At 42.7% G+C, this 16,693-nt stretch overlaps 1 protein-coding gene and 1 non-coding gene across 15 annotated transcripts in view; both read right to left on the reverse strand.

The window, feature by feature from the left end:
- The window catches only part of ARHGEF28 (Rho guanine nucleotide exchange factor 28), a 339,510-nt gene that overhangs the window by 78,065 nt on the left and 244,752 nt on the right, over positions 1 to 16,693 (reverse strand). For 13 of the 14 annotated variants that reach the window (XR_009731718.1, XM_061393271.1, XM_061393269.1 and 10 more), the window contains 6 exons: positions 11,835 to 11,958; positions 11,355 to 11,487; positions 4,351 to 4,406; positions 3,231 to 3,279; positions 698 to 842; positions 494 to 621 (listed from right to left, as the gene is read on the reverse strand). Coding sequence is in view for 13 of the 14 variants with exons in the window: in XM_061393271.1 (XP_061249255.1) it covers positions 494 to 621; positions 698 to 842; positions 3,231 to 3,279; positions 4,351 to 4,406; positions 11,355 to 11,487; positions 11,835 to 11,958 (635 nt within the window). In the remaining variant the exon portion in view is untranslated. The remainder of the gene's footprint in view (positions 1 to 493; positions 622 to 697; positions 843 to 3,230; positions 3,280 to 4,350; positions 4,407 to 11,354; positions 11,488 to 11,834; positions 11,959 to 16,693) is intronic. The other variant, XM_061393266.1, reaches the window with a different exon arrangement.
- Positions 9,081 to 9,152, reverse strand: TRNAC-ACA (transfer RNA cysteine (anticodon ACA)). The gene has a single exon. It is a non-coding gene; the product is annotated as a tRNA-Cys (tRNA).

Below are 16,693 nucleotides of genomic sequence, written 5' to 3' on the forward strand. Positions count from 1 at the left end.
ATTAATACAGCTTGGATACAGCAAGCAATTCCCCAGATTGTCCTCTCCACAAACATGTTTTTAAAAAATGCTTTTATTCCCCCAGAAGTAGGAGGCAACACAAGGGGATAAATATCTTAGAGATCCAGACAAGTCCAGTCTTAAGTAACTGAAATACATATATATTTTAAAGTATGATCCTATTCCAATTCATCAACAGCTGTAAAAAAATTTTAAAGAACATCTTTCTCTTCATGATGTTTATGACATTCTTTGGAGAGTATGTCCCTTTAAAAAATACATCATGTTCCCTTGGCTACTATCTGGGAGTCTCTTCTGGGGCTCAGTGTTCATTGTTTTTATCAGAAGAACCTGCACCAAAGAGACACCATGAAACAGAACTCTCTTAAACAGAATAAAAGAAAAATGCTTCCATCTTATGTCCTTCGGAAAACATCCCTTTCAGCAAATGCTCACAGAAACCCATGTCAGCACAAAGGCATCTTCTCCTCACCTTCCGTTAAGAAGGAGTCCGTGGAGGGGGACGAGCCCATGGGCTGGAACAGCTCGTCAGAGTGAGACCTGCTTCTCCAGGTGCTGCCATCATTCTCGGACTCCAAGGATGCCCCCGGCCTCCTGAAGCTGGAGGGGCAGGGAGGACAGTCAGCCCAGGCTGCCACACTGAGACCGCAAGGCGTCACACCACAGCGAGCCTTACCTTTCCAAGGTGGTGCCTGGGACACTTCTGGACAAGGGATGCACTTGCCCTGCCATCTCCTTCCTCCCGGTTGGCAACCCGATAGGCATGGAGGAGGAAGGGTGCAGAGAGAGCCCAGGCGATGGGACGTCTCGAAACGAAGAATCTGGAAATCAGAATGGACACTTCATGATGTTTCCAAAGAGGGCAACGAGTAAAGCCAGTTTTAAGTAAAGCCACTTAAAAGCCAGAAAGCTGAACACTCCAATGGCGGCTTCTAACGTGTTGCAAGCCCAGCCTTGAAACCAGTTTCCTGGCCACATCCCAACACCTGCTGGAAACGTCCCTTCCAGCTCACACCCTCCTGGAACCAGGCTTCAGGCCTGCTTCAGCATACCCACGTGGATAAACTGGGGGCAGCTGGGATTCCACAAACAAACCAGAAGATGGAATGGGGAAACACGGGGGCAGCTTGCCCATAAAATCCTGCTGCACTCCTCAGAGCCAGCTGTAAACAGATAAAAGGTGCTATTAGCACTGTCACGAGAATGCGCACTGCGTATATAAACAAGCACACACACACACAGAGCACATCAGTGGCTTGGAATGATGCTGGGGAGTCTGTTCTTTACGCTGTAAGAATGGCAGGCAGATGAAACCTGCAAGCCAAGCGGGGCTCTTCTCTCTCACTTACCAAAAAATGAAACGATGCTTCAGTACCTTTCTGGTCAGTTTAAAATGGGATGGGCATCTAAACATTTGCATTTGATGTGTATTAAAAGTGACTCTCCAAAAATATTTCAATCCTGTATGATCGCTTAGCACATGCCTTTCTCAAGTAAAGGGGGAAAAAGACTTATATGGAAACCTAAGACATTACAAAGGATTCTACACGTGTATGATTTAATTTTATTCTCACAACTCCTAAGTCAAGAGAAGGAACAGATGGTATTCTATCAAGTCTAAAATGCTTTTTAGTTATTTTCATGTTTCACCTTACGGATTTGAGGAGTGTCTTCCAGCTGAGGTCAAAGGGACTTCTGGTGAAGAAGCAGGGGTGTGACCAATGTCACACTTGCCTGCACTAATTTTCCCTTGGGTAACATCACATGCAGTCACACGTTGCCATCAATTTGCATACTCCCCTAACAACCCTGATTCAAATGGCTTCTAAAACATGGATCACACTGTTGCAGCACTGAAGTGAAAAGTGACCACAAACGTAAAGTGCCCGCCACAGGGCAAGCTATGTAATATGTGAAGCAGAAGAAACTGTGAGATCTCTCACGTCAAATCAAAGGATTTTCAAACGTAGGACAATGGTCTGTCTGGTTCTTGCATGCAATGTAAAGACTGTCAAAGGCTGACAATTACTTCAATTTCAACCATGTATAATTCAAGAAAAAACAGAATCACTGAGTTTAACCACATGCAAACAAAACACAGGTCTACCCTGAAATTTCAATTGTCATTCTAATGGAGCTGATGCAATCACAGCCTCAGGCTGGCTACTAAAAGGTACCAGGTTGCTCTGATAATGAATAACAGAGACTGATAAGAATCTATAGATTCTCAATTTGAGGACTTTATCCTAATCTTGTGATTCTTAAGAAGCATATCTTCTGTATTGGTCAAGATAAATATGTGCTGTTGCTAGGAAAACATAAAATTATGTACATTTAATGTAGTGATCGGGCTTCCCTGGTAGCTCAGCTGGGAAAGAATCCACCTGCAAGGCAGGAGGCCCTGGTTCAGTTTCTGGGTTGGGAAGATCCACTGGAAAAGAGACAGGCTACCTACTCCAGTTTTCTTGGGCTTCTCTGGTGGCTCAGCTGATAGAGAATCTGCCTGCAATGTGGGAGACCTGGGTTCAGTCCCTGGGTTGGGAAGATCCCCTGGAGAAGGGAACGGCTACCCACTCCAATATTCTGGCTTGGAGAATTCCATGGACATGGGGTTGCAAAGAGTCAGATGCAACTGAGCAACTTTCACTTCACTTCAATATGGTGTTTATCTTTCCCCCAAGAGGCTGTTATCAATAGTGCCTATTACACTAATGTGCATCTTAAAATTGAGGCAACATCATAATACGACCTCCATTCAGCCTTCCCTAATCTAAAGGATCATAAAGCACATGTAGCACAAAGGCTACTACGTTGCCAGAGCTTCTGCCATTCTTGCTTTCTTTGTCAAGAAAAATGATGCCAATTTTGCCCAGCATGAGGCTTCCCTGGTGGCTCAGAATAAAGAACCTACCTGCCAGGGCAGGAGACTCAAGTTCAATCCCTGGGTTGGGAAGATGCCCTGGAGAAGGAAATGGCAACCTACTCCAGTATTGTTGCCTGGAAAATCCCATGGACAGAGGATCCTAGCAGGCTACAGTCCATGGGGTCACAAGAGAGTCAAACACAACTTAGTGACTAAACAAGAAAACATGCCCAGCATATGCCATGAAAGGAGGAATAACTGGGCCAATCGGAGAACTGAAAGAGACGGGGAACGTGTGGTATGTATGAAATGGAGAAAAGTTCTTGTCGTTTTTCATATCACTTACTTCCAAGGATGGTCTGTGGTTTGTTCTTATTATATTTCTCTTGGAATTTCTGTAAAGAACATGAGAAACACAAAAAGAAAGATCAAAGCACCACTCGACTACAAGAACGTCCACAGTTAAACAGAACAGGCTTCTTATCTTTGCCATTTTCATGTTCTTTTATTTCACACAAAGAGGAATTCAAAGCAAAAGACATAAAACTCAACCAAGAGAAAAGTGTTATGACAATGAGATGTACTTGTTGTAAGGGAGGTGTGCCTCCAGAACAGGTCTCAGCAAGAGCCCGGCTTTGGTAAAAGCCTGAGGGGACCGCAAATCTCCAGCTCCTGTTCCAACCCAGGCTCAGAGAGGAGTCACGGCAGCGCTATCTCCTTCCTACTTGTTCTTTCTGTTCCGGGCTATTCCTCCCAGCTACAGGACACGGCGACCTTGAGCACTGAAATGTTACCCTCGACTTTGTGACCCGACAAAACGTGTGTTTCAAATAACACAGGGTTGGAGACCGCACACTTCCCTCTGAAGGGGCCTCGTGCTCACTCACATGCACTCCTGGCCTGGGTTTCCAGTGGGAGACAAAGGACCGTGACGATAAACCCCTCCATCTGCTCAAGCCCACCCCCAGACACTGCGAACGCTCCTCAGTGTTTGGTCCGGCACACCTCACAGCGTGGTCTGAGGACCAGTAGCGTCACCTGGGGACACGTCAGAGAGGCACATTCTCAGAACCCCCCCAGACCTCCTGCATCAGGAATTCTGGGAGAGGGGCCCAGAAATCTGTGTTTTAACGAGCCCTCCAGGCAACTCTGATGCGGGCTGGTATTTGAGAGTTAGTGCTCTAAACTTCATTTCCATACTCACAAGGTTTGCAATGGTAAACCAAGTAGGTCCTGACAGAAAGTCTAACCCACCCATATCATGTAATAAAAACAGAATGTTCCCTCTATTTCTACAAGTGCATAGTTAAGTGAATAAGTATACACTTTGAGCATGTGTTATCATTACAATGACCATTTTAAAAATAAATTGAGACAGTAATAGTAGATCTAAAAATATAAACAGATAACATTGAAGCAGCGAGCTACACACAAGCATGTAGTATCCACACGGGCTGACACGTTACCTTGGTACACGGAGGGGCAGCATCTTTACAGACTTTATGTACGTTTCCATTACAGTCTGGAACAAAAGGAGAAGAGAGAAAAGTGTCCATCTTACTTAAATTAATCTGCAAAGTGAAATGCATAAGGCTACATCATGCCTTTAAGGATCATTATAAAAGTAACAATCCTTGGAGATCAAGGAGATCAAACCAGTCAATCCTAAAGAAAATCAACCCTGAATATTCACTGGAAGGACTGATACTGAAGGTGAAGCTCCAATACTTTGGCCACCTGATATAAAGAGCCAACTCACTGGAAAAGACCTTGATGCTGGGAAAGACTGAGAGCAGGAGGAGAAGGGGGCGACAGAGGACGAGATGGTTGGATGGCATCACCGACTCAATGGACATAGGTTTGAGCGAGCTCCAGGAGATGGCAAAGGACAGGGAAGCCTGGTGTGCTGTAGTCCATGGGATCACAAAGAGTCAGACATGACTTAGTGACTGAACAACAACAATAAAAATAACACGTAAACATTAAAACTACTTATAAAATTTAAAAAGGAAAGAAAACATGTTTAAACCACATTCTTGTCCCACCACTGGAGCAGAACACACCGTTAATATTTTAATTTCCTTGGAGATACTTTCCCCCTTCTGCACAGGGTCTTACTGATTACGTCAGCTGAAACTACGCGTGACACACACTTCCTTTTCTGCCTGAGAACTCATGCAGTTCTCCACACCCTTTACTCATCAGGGACCTCTTACATTTGGCAACTGCCCGCTCACACACTGGGGGAAATGCCTATGAGGACGGAAAGAAAGGAAAACGCACTACAATCCTAGAAAAAGAAATGCACTGTCGGGCTCTGAGAGAATTCCTACTAATCAGAGGAAACCAAATTAAAGAGAACAGTTAGCAGCTTGCCTACGTTTTATTTCATGAAACAATGTGGCCTCACCTCACTGAAAGGCGGAAGGGAACACTTCTCCTGCCCACAGGCTAGGCTCAGAGACCTCCCTGCAGGGGGACAGCTTCCTGCCAGACTGATGTCTTCCTGCCCTCTCCCCCCTCCCACTCCACCTGGCCCACCGAGACGCCCTCATCCCATCCACCCCCACCCCTACACGCTGTGTATAGACGGAGGAGCCCGTGGTTTATCAGAAACTCCACGAGACAAATCCTTCTGGAAGGGGAGACGTTCTCACTGAATTCCGTCTAAGCCACACTGGACAGCAGCTGCAGCCCCATGAGAACTGAGCAGGACACTGAGCCCACATTCTTCCTCCCCCTGCAGGTCTTCCGAGGCATCTAGTCAACACCTCAGTGGCCAATGAGCAGAAGCCAAGCTGTCCACGTACTGGCCCTGAAGGCAATCACTGAAATGGGATACTTCCTCCTCACCCCAGAACAAGAGAATGAGACAGGAAAAACGAGAAGCTAGGAGAGACCACCAAACCAAATTATACTGAAAATTCACAGCAAGAGGGAGCCACTGAATATTCCAAAATCCAGGGAAAAAAAGAAGAAAAATGCAGATATGTGCCCTCCCTGAGATACACAAAACAGACCAAAGGCCATGTAGGGAATACAGGATTTGACCACAGGCCAACAGGATGAGAGGCAAACGGAACTTTGTGGGACAAGAAAGCTCTTCAAGGAAGAAAAAGAGCAAGAGTGGAACTTAAGCTAAATTGAGAAGAATCGATGTGACAAAGTATCAAAGCAGTACTATGAAATTAAACTTGAAAGATTCTCTCCAGAATGTGGAGAAAATGCAGCATATAATTATCAAACAAAAGATGTCATACAAAGATGCCAGATAACAAATCACATTTCTCCAAGGAAGAAATGAAAAAGATGAGACCAGAAGTGACAACTGACAGCTACAACTGACAAAAACTTTTATAAGGCTTAAAAAGAACCCAAAAAAGGCAAATAAAAAAGTCTTACTGTTTTCTAGGAAAAAACCATTAAATGGCACCTATTCTAATAGACACATTCTAACAATATCTGTATGATTAAAAAATTAAAAGTCCTCTTAAAGAAGTTAAAAGTTCTCAGTAAAATACTAACTGCCTAGGTAAAGGGACCAGTATTGGTAAATCTGCAGAGGAAAAGGTTTAGTTAAAGAATTTATTTAGATAAAACTGGCTACTGTGTGAAACAAAGATATAACCTTAGATACACAAGATTTCAGAAAACAGGTTATTCCAATAAACTTCTTGGGAAAAAAATTATCTGAAATCCTATTGCCTACTAAAAATAGAATCAAAATTAGGAGTTTTTACTGAAGGAAAAATACAGCAAAAGTGAGCACTGACTCCAAACTAGAGTATTGCATCTTCAAAGTTACCATAAGTAGAGACACAGAACTGAATACAAATAGCTAATTATTACTGAAACATAAAATTATTCCTAAAAGATGAAACACATTATAAAAATGATAATAATTAATTCAGTATACTCATAGAGGCTGGGGTGGGGAAAGAGTAACTATAAGAGAAATAAGAGTATTAAGTTATAAGCCTTCTACAGCTCCTTATTAATACTTATTATCAGTAAATATTAAAAAAGTCTACCTTGCCAAATACCTGGAGAAGATAAAAGCCAACACTATATGGTCTAAACCAGACATCAAGGAAAACAGCGAAGAACCATGAAAGATAGTGGACGTTGTAAAATTAAATGTAAATAAGGAAAAAATGCTTAATATAAAACAAGTTCTCTCAGTTACATTATAATTACCTATAGCTAAATTAAAAACACACACCTCAAATTAACAACACAGAAATAGTTAAGAGGAATACAAACAAAAAGAAAGTCAACAGAATATCAATTTTAGACAATGTAAAATTCTTATAAAAGGCATTTAACTGCCTTAGGGTAATTTTAAGTTTATGAAAGCTAAATTTGCAGTGAAGCTGTGATTAGTAAACTTCTGTGCATCAAATCATGTAACATCAAAATGTAAGTAGTGAAGTCTATTTATAAACAAGGAGAATTTTATAGAAATATTTGTGGAAAACTAGCAACTCAGGCTTTAATAAAGAAGAATACAGACACCACAAGATTTTGAATATTTATATTATTTGTTTTACATCATATTGTGTTTTTAAGATTAGGTATAGTAATATTCACAGGCAGAACCGAATACACATCTGAAGAACCTCAGCTTAGTCCAGTCAAACAGAAAAACACAGAAGTCCTCAAGTGCACATGCGTGGATGGAAGCAGCACTTCATTAAGATGAAGGTGGCGAGAGTGCCCACGATAAACTGCGAAAGCAACTGGAGAGAGGGGAAGCGAGCACAGTTTGCTCTCAAGAGCCCAGAAGCGCTGATGAGAAGCCACCAGAGCAGGAACCATGAGAAAGGAAATGGAAGAGGGACCACATGAACTAGGAGGACAGAAAGAGGAGGAGCTAAGACTAACATGCCCAAGTTTCTAGCTGGCATCACAAACCCAGCAGGAAGAACAGCCTTCTGCAGGTGGACTGTGAGGTCGGTTTCAGACACCTTGGTCTGGGAGACAAGAAAATCTCTAGATGAAGCCCACAGATGGGATGTGATGGGGACAGTATTGTTTTATACGGTAGCTCTGCCATAATTCTCAAGCAGGGCCACAAGTTACATGGGGGCTCAGCCTCCCTAGGCAACTGGAAATATGGAAGTAGCAAGTGAGGTATAACGATGTTCATCTGGGAAGAACAGGTCTAAATACCATATTTTAGAATAAAATATGGGTGACTATACTTAGAAACAATAAAGAGAAAAGAACGAGTGCCTGAGAACCAAGTTTGGAGGGCACACAAAGTTAGGGCAAAGGAGACCATCCAGGGGATGGACAGAAGAGCAGTGTGCTCTGGAAAAGGGGACATCCTTCTGCATGGAGGGACAATACACACGGAAACAGGAGAGAGAGCAGGGAGTCTGAGAACAGTAGCGAGGCAAGATGCTCAGAACTGACTAGAAAGTGACTCTGTGTTTCCATCCAGAAGAGGACTTCTGTTAAGCAGTAGGGACAGAGGTCAAAATCCGATCATTGAGGAAGACGTGGCAGGAACGGACACCAGAGCAGTGGGTGGAGGCAGCCCAACTTGAGGAGTTCATCTAAAAATGAGGAGAAGGCTTCCCTGGTGGTCCAGTGGTTAAGAATCACCTGCCGATGCAGGGGACGTGGGTTCGATTCACGGTTGGGGAAGATCCCACATGCTGTGGAGCAACTAAGTCTCTGAGTCACAACCACTGAACCAGCACTCTGGAGCCCGCAAGGCGCAACTGCTGAAGCCTGCTCACCCTAGAGCCTGTGCTTAGCAACAAGAGAAGTCACCACAAAAAAGCAGCCTGTGCACCGCAGGGAAGGGTGGCTCCCACTCATCGCAACGGGAGAAAGCCCACACCAGCAATGAAGACCCAGTGCAGCCAAATACAAATAGATCAATCAATTTTAATTTTCTTAATTAGTAAAAAAAAATAAAAATGAGAGGACAAAAAGGTCAGAGATGTGGCTGGGGGTCAGATGAAGGGATCTGACCCTGTGAAGAAGAAAGGAGTCGCAACTGATGAAGCATGTGCCATCACACCAGTAAACTGGCTGCTGACACGCAAGTGTGGTGAAGCGAAGTCGCTCGGTCGTGTCTGACTCTTTGCGACCCCATGGACTGTAGCCTGCCAGGCTCCTCCATCCAAGGGATTTTCCAAGCAAGAATACTGCAGTGGGTTGCTGTTTCCTTCTCCAGGAGATCTTCCCAACCCAGGGATTGAACCCGGGTCTCCTGCATTGTAGGCAGACGCTTTACCATCTAAGCCACCAGGGAAGTCATGGAGGCAAGCCATTAACAATCCACAAACAATCCTTTCCACAAACTTCTAAAAATTTAGCAAAGTAAATCACAGCTAGACTGCTTGATGCTATTTTTTAAATGAACACACTTTATTTTTTAGAGTAGTTTTATTCTTTTTGCTTGATGCTACATCAGGTCCCATAAAAGAAAGAAATCAAGTCCCCAAGGAAAGCAACATTCAAACATGCAATGAAACTGGCATCTGAAAGACAATGTGAATGGATACAGTCACATTTTTAATCATTTTCGGGGAATTTATTGAAGAACTTTACATATAATCTTCCCCTGCTCTTCGCCTCCCTGTGTACTCCCATGCCAATTCCAAAATGTCTCCTGAATTCTGGCCACCAACAAGTACCACAAAATGTATTTCATCTGCCTGGGCCTGAATTCTCTTGCACTGAGTTATTCTTTCATTCCACAAATATTTACTAAGCCCCTACTATGCAAGGGAAATAGATGGGGAAACAATGGAAACAGTGTCAGACTTTATTTTTTTGAGCTCCAAAATCACTGCAGATGGTGACTGCACCCATGAAATTAAAAGACACTTACTCCTTGGAAGGAAAGTTATGACCAACCTAGATAGCATATTTAAAAGCAGAGACATTACTTTGCCAACAAAGGTCCGGCTAGTCAAGGCTATGGTTTTTCCAGTGGTCATGTATGGATGTGAGAGTTGGACTGTGAAGAAAGCTGAGCGCCAAAGAATTGATGCTTTTGAATTGTGGTGTTGGAGAAGACTCTTGAGAGTCCCTTGGACTGCAAGGAGATCCAACCAGTCCATTCTGAAGGAGATCAGCTCTGGGTGTTCTTTGGAAGGAATGATGCTAAAGCTGGAACTCCAATACTTTGGCCACCTCATGCGAAGAGTTGATTCATTGGCAAAGACTCTGATGCTGGGAGGGATTGGGGGCAGGAGGAGAAGGGGACGACAGAGGATGAGATGGCTGGATGGCATCACTGACTCGATGGACGTGAGTCTGAGTGAACTCTGGGAGTTGGTGATGGACAGGGAGGCCTGGCGTGCTGCGATTCATGGGGTCGCAAAGAGTCAGACGCGACTGAGCGACTGAACTGAACTGAACTGAACTATGCAAGCATTATTCCAGGCACTACAGACATAGCAGAGGACAAAATCAACAGACAAAAACCCATCCCTTGTAGAATTTATAATCTGGTGAAGGAGACAGATAATAAAATTGATACAGAGAACAGAGAGCAAGTTAGATGATGTGAAATGCTATAGTGGGATAAGAAAGAGGAAAGGGGGACAGGAAGTAAGCCAAGCAAAGGGTGGTCAGGAAAGGCCTAACTAAGGGATGCCATCTGAGCAGACCTGAAGGAGGTGAGGGGGCAAACCATCGGCTGACTGTGGCAAGACTTCTGCAGGCAGGGGGATATGCAGGAGAGCGCACAGGCAGGAGTGCGCCTGGAGCCTGGCATGCTGGAAGAACAGCAAAGATGCCAGAGGGACTGAACCGGAGGAGTCGGGGAGGGGACGGGAGGAGAGACCATGGGGGCCTGGGAGCCATTGTCAGGGCTCTGGCTGTCCCAGGGGATGACAGGAAGTGTCAAGAGAATCTGGAACATGGGGATAATGCCTTGACAAACGCACTCAGACTGATGTTTTGAGAACTATACTTTCTGCAGTAAATGCACAAGGGAACCAGTTGCAAAGCCATTGAAATGGCAGATTTAGACCAAGCTGCTAACAGTGGCAGGTGTGAGAAGTGGTTGGCTCTAAATATTAATATATTTTGAAGCTAGAGCCAAGAGTAACGTTCAAGGCTTGGATGTAGGAATAATTTTGGCACAAGCATTTGGCTGGAAGGATGGGACTGCCATTAACTGAGAGGGTCAGCTTGTAGGTGGGCACAGAGGGAAGTGAGAGGAGCCCCAGGGGGACACGTAACATTTGTGACACTGCTCAGACTTCCAAGTGGAGACATCAGTAGGCAGTGAGGTATGCAAGCCTGTTTGGGGAGAGACTATCACATGTGGACAAAAAGTATGGAGTCAGCCATTACAGGTCGCTGCTTGCTAATGAAACCACATGGAGGCACAGAAACAGACGTCTGTGTGAGCGCACTGAGCGATGGCACTACCCTCAGGATGCTTATTCTCGCGGGAGGCGAAGCGGGAAGACAGCCCACGTGGGGCCCAAGAACTTACTGGAGCACTGGAATGACTCTTTCCCCAGGAGCGTTTTATCGCAAACCAAACACTGCAGAACCCCAGAGAAAGTTCCAGGGACAAACTGATGTCGAGTCAGTTTCTCTTTGTCTTTGGCATCCTTGCCTTTTGTCTTCAGGTATGGCAGCAGCAGCAACGTGGAGAAAAAAAAAAGAAGAGAAAAATGCTCAGAGCCAGCCAACGTACAGAAGTCATACAAAGTCTTTATGTGTCCTATCAGGAGAGGAGGGCTGCACACCAAGGGATACGATAACGCCAAAATGAAACCTCTACCAGGATGACGTGGTCTCTGTACTTCCAATGACTTGGAAAATGCCCCACATGAAATACAGAGATGTTTAAACGTGTGTGTATAAAATCTGTGGTAAGTGAATTTAAAGGGAAAGTGCAAACTATACTAATTGCTCAGAAACTGAGCCATTCATGCTTTATAGACAGTAGGCATAAAACCTTAATTACCTTTGATTTATTCCGAGGGCTGGTCATCCTATTCATGAGGAAGCTAAAAGTTCGGCTCACTTTGTATTTTTCAGATTCTGATTTGGCAGGTATGATGTATTTATCCCATTCTTCTTCCTGAATTCTACAAAAAAGAACCTGTTATCACAGCTTATAAAACTTATCAGAGGGAGCAAAAAAACCAGGAGTCATACATACATATGTGTGTGTATAGACAAATACACAGATGTATTTTACACATATATTTTTGTGTATATATATTACACATATATTTAAACACATATATTTTTTCAGCCTTTAATGGTTATTCTAAAGATAAGAATAGAAACTTTCAAAAATACATCTTATATTTACTTGAACAGGTATGTGATAAAGCAACTACCTCACAATGAATGCTAACAATTACAGAATCTAGGTGGTGGAAATAGGTATTCTAGTATATAATTCTTTCAGCTTTTCTGAATACTTAAAAAAAATATATTAAAATATTGGAGAAATAAAGGAAATCCTAGAATCACAACTTTATTCTGAAAACATTCATCTCCCTGTTTACCATGCTAATAGAATTTTTCTAGTACCCAGAAGCCAAATAACTAATGACATGAAACTGGGACTTTATTTATTTTTGGAACAGAGATAATACTCAGAAGGCACACATTTCTTTGTCCATATAGCCTGAGAAACAGATCATCTGCCTCAGGGTTCCGTCTCTCCCACTCAGTCATGTTTTCTGCAACCTGAGATTCTCTCTGTTGGAAAGGAGAGAAGACTACAGAAACTCCCTCAAAATAAGAGGTAAGCTAAAGGTAACTGTACCCAATCTTTGAACACACCGAATATCATTTATTTTCCACTAGTCCATGGAATCACTCTTTAGAAGGAAAAAAATGGTCCCAGCTATGAAAATAAAATTTCCCTGGAACTTTCTTATTTTCCCAGAACTGTGTCTGATCTTCTGATATTTCTAATCTTATCACAGAGAGAGAAAGCATGAATATATTAAAGATCAAGCAGATAACATTTCTGCAGACTATTTCCATAATAAACATTTCATAACCAATGTCTCTCTATCCCCCTCAGACTTCCCATTTGTCAGTGTTAGTGGCTAATACATTCATCTCTGGGAAACACTTCTCAAAAGCAAGCATGCTATAGATATGCATGAAATGTAAAATGACAACTTTCTAGGACTTCAACTTTTCCTATCTAATCAAAGACTAAATTATTTCTAAGGTTCTTTCTCACACTTAAATATAACATGTAATTACCTGGTACACATTAAAGAAAACTAAGTTATTTGACCTTTCTATTAGACTTGAGAATTCATATCTATGAATGCATTTAAAATAAATAAGGAATACTTCAGAGCTACCTCTCGGTCCTGCAGGACAGTGTGTGTCCTGCCATCGAAATCCTGCAGTTAGTGAAACTGGGTTTGCTACTTACAGAAAATAGTTTAAAAGGTAAACAGAAATGAAAGTGTCTTACAACTACTCAGAATAACACGAGGAACCCAGGCCCTCTTATTTTCCTTCTACTTTCACAGCCACCCTCTCAGATAACCCACTGCTTAATATATCCATAAATTTCTATACCCCTTGTGTTTTAAGCATTCTGCTTTGCAAAACTCTTGGAATAACATGGAATGGAGAAAAAAGCACATTTGAAAGCTGAAAAGAAATCCTCTCTGGAACACCTTTTGGGACACCATCAAGAGCCATCCAGTATCTAAGAGAAGAACAATATGGGAGGAGATCTAACTCTTGGAACTAAAGAATGATAGGTCAGCTCAGTTCAGTTGCTCAGTCGTCTCCAACTCTTTGCGACCCCATGAATCGCAGCACGCCAGGCCTCCCTGTCCATCACCAACTCCCAGAGTTCACTCAGACTCACGTCCATCGAGTCAGTGATGCCATCCAGCCATCTCATCCTCTGTCGTCCCCTTCTCCTCCTGCCCCCAATCCCTCCCAGCATCAGAGTCTTTGCCAATGAATCAACTCTTCGCATGAGGTGGCCAAAGTATTGGAGTTCCAGCTTTAGCAGCATTCCTTCTAAAGAACACCCAGAGCTGATCTCCTTCAGAATGGACTGGTTGGATCTCCTTGCAGTCCAAGGGACTCTCAAGAGTCTTCTCCAACACCACAGTTCAAAAGCATCAATTCTTTGGCACTCAGCTTTCTTCACAGTCCAACTCTCACATCCATACATGACCACAGGAAAAACCATAGCCTTGACTAGACGGACCTTTGTTGGCAAAGTAATGTCTCTGCTTTTAAATATGCTATCTAGGTTGGTCATAACTTTCCTTCCAAGGAGTAAGTGTCTTTTAATTTCATGGGTGCAGTCACCATCTGCAGTGATTTTGGAGCCCAGAAAATATAAAGTCTGACACTGTTTCCACTGTTTCCCCATCTATTTCCCATGAAGTGATGGGACCAGATGCTATGATCTTCATTTTCTGAATGTTGAGCTTTAAGCCAACTTTTTCACTCTCCTCTTTCACTTTCATCAAGAGGCTTTTTAATTCCTCTTCACTTTCTGCCATAAGGGTGGTGTCATCTGCATATCTGAAGTTATTGATATTTCTCCCAGCAATCTTGATTCCAGCTTGTGCTTCATCCAGCCCAGCATTTCTCATGATGTACTCTGCATATAAGTTAAATAAGCAGGGTGACAATATACAGCCTTGACGTACTCCTTTTCCTATTTGGAACCAGTCTGTTGTTCCATGTCCAGTTCTAACTGTTGCTTCCTGACCTGCATACAGATGTCTCAAGAGGCAGGTCAGGTGGTCTGGTATTCCCATCTCTTTCAGAATTTTCCACAGTTTATTGTGATCCACACAGTCAAAGGCTTTGGCGTAGTCAATATGCTAACCTATTTGTTTTTTTCAGAACCTGGCATCTAAGTGTTTAAAAAGCTCCAGTTTTCCAAATTGAAAATTGACAGTTGAGACTTCAACTTTGAACACTCAGATCAGTTTTTTTTTTTTTTTTAAATAAAAGGTAGTAGATCCATCAGATTTAAGATGGATGGTGGCAATAAAATAACTGAGTCATACCACATAATCCTAAGGACTTGGGATAGATGAAGTGTCTGCTCCTACAGGAATGAGCCTGCAAGGTCCAAAATGAGCCCCCCCGCCCCGGCTCCTTTTACCTGGCTGAACTCTTTTCCAGAAACTAAGTGATCAAAATAAATAAGGCAAATAAAGAAGGCAAACCCTCAAGTAAATATCTATAACATGACCAAAGCAAAGCATTAGGGTCTAGGCAGGTATCATACTGGCGTAACCAACAAGCTATCAGGAATACAGTGGGTGAGGTGAAAGATCTACTCTACTGGATACACCAGGGGATAGGGCTAAGAAAGGTGGATGCTTTCGGGATGTAGACCAGAGACAGACCAAAGAATGGGGGGCGGGGACCAGGAATGAGGAATATGAGAGAAAGAGATGATCCCTATACATTCCATCCAAGCTAACACTTTTTGTTGTTGTTCAAGCCCTTTTACTTTTTATTTTTAAATTCTAAATTCATTTATTTTTTAATTGGAGGATAACTGCCTTACAGAATTGTGTTGGTCTCTGCCAAATATCAACATGAATCAGCCATAGGTATACATGTGTCCCCTCTGTCTTGAACCTCCCTCCCCATCCCACCCCTCTAGGTTGTTAACAGAACTCTGATTTGAGTTCCCTGAGTCATACAGCAAATTCCCATTGGCAATCTATTTTACATACGATTATGTAAGTTTCCATGTTACTCTCTCCATACATCCCACCTTCTCCTTCCTCCCTACTGCCCCATGTCCATGAGTCTGTTCTCTGCCTGTGTCTCCATTCAAGCTAACACATTTCATAAGTCAGTACTTAACTGATTCTGACATTGGCTCACTCAGTCTTAAATTCCTCTCCTGATGGAAAATATTTTTGATTTAAAAAATAAATCTTTACAATCAGTCAAATAACCCCAGCCTACTTCTTCAATTGTTAAAAAGATGGCAAGGAGAAGACTGCTAATCAAAATGATGACCAGGATGATGAACAAATTCCAGAAGTAGTCAGTAAATAATTTAAATAGGTAATAAACGTAAATCATCTAAAATGGTGCCAGGCACATGAAAACACCCAACAACAGTCATTGCTCTCTACTGTCATCATTGTCATTGTCCTGATGCCATCCTCGTTGGCCTATGCTTAAGTGGCATTCTAAGTCTGTCTCTGTTTCAAAATTTCTATTCTGGTTTCCAAAAAATAGAAAGGAACAAAAGGAGATTTCTTTTTCTTCTTCATACTTACAGTCCAAGATGTAAAGCAAAATAGTCCATTCTGATCTATATAGTAAAAGATCTCAGAGTTTGAGCATTAATAGCACCCAAATTAAAACGATTTTCTTCCTTCTCATATGGTCTCTCAAAGTCAAACATTTGTGCCATGTCTGACATAACCCCAAGGCTGTTTCACAGTGTGACTCATAACAGTTAGTTTCTCAAGACCCACAGAACACTGTGGTCCAGTTTGCTGGCTCATTGGCTGCCCAAGGTTAACTCCAAGGACAGTTTTACCTTCTAGAGGAAAGAGCAGCTTAGGGCGTACAGCTTTCAAATCTGCATATTAATCACAAAGTTGATAATGTTCAAAGCGTTTTCTGTATCATTTATTCTTTGTTTCAAACATAACACTTCTAAACAAGACTCCATGATAACAGACAGCAGGGATGTTAGACACTTTCTGTAGCTGGCACCAGGGCCTGTTATCACGCAGCAGTCTTCCTGTTGTGGAGGACAGAACTTGTGAGAACCTGATGCCTTTCTAAAGCAGGTGGTCTCACACTGCTCCCCACTGTCCTGTGCTTGGA

Source organism: Bos javanicus, chromosome 20 (assembly GCF_032452875.1).
Source record: "Bos javanicus breed banteng chromosome 20, ARS-OSU_banteng_1.0, whole genome shotgun sequence".
Classification (NCBI taxonomy): Eukaryota; Metazoa; Chordata; class Mammalia; order Artiodactyla; family Bovidae; genus Bos; species Bos javanicus.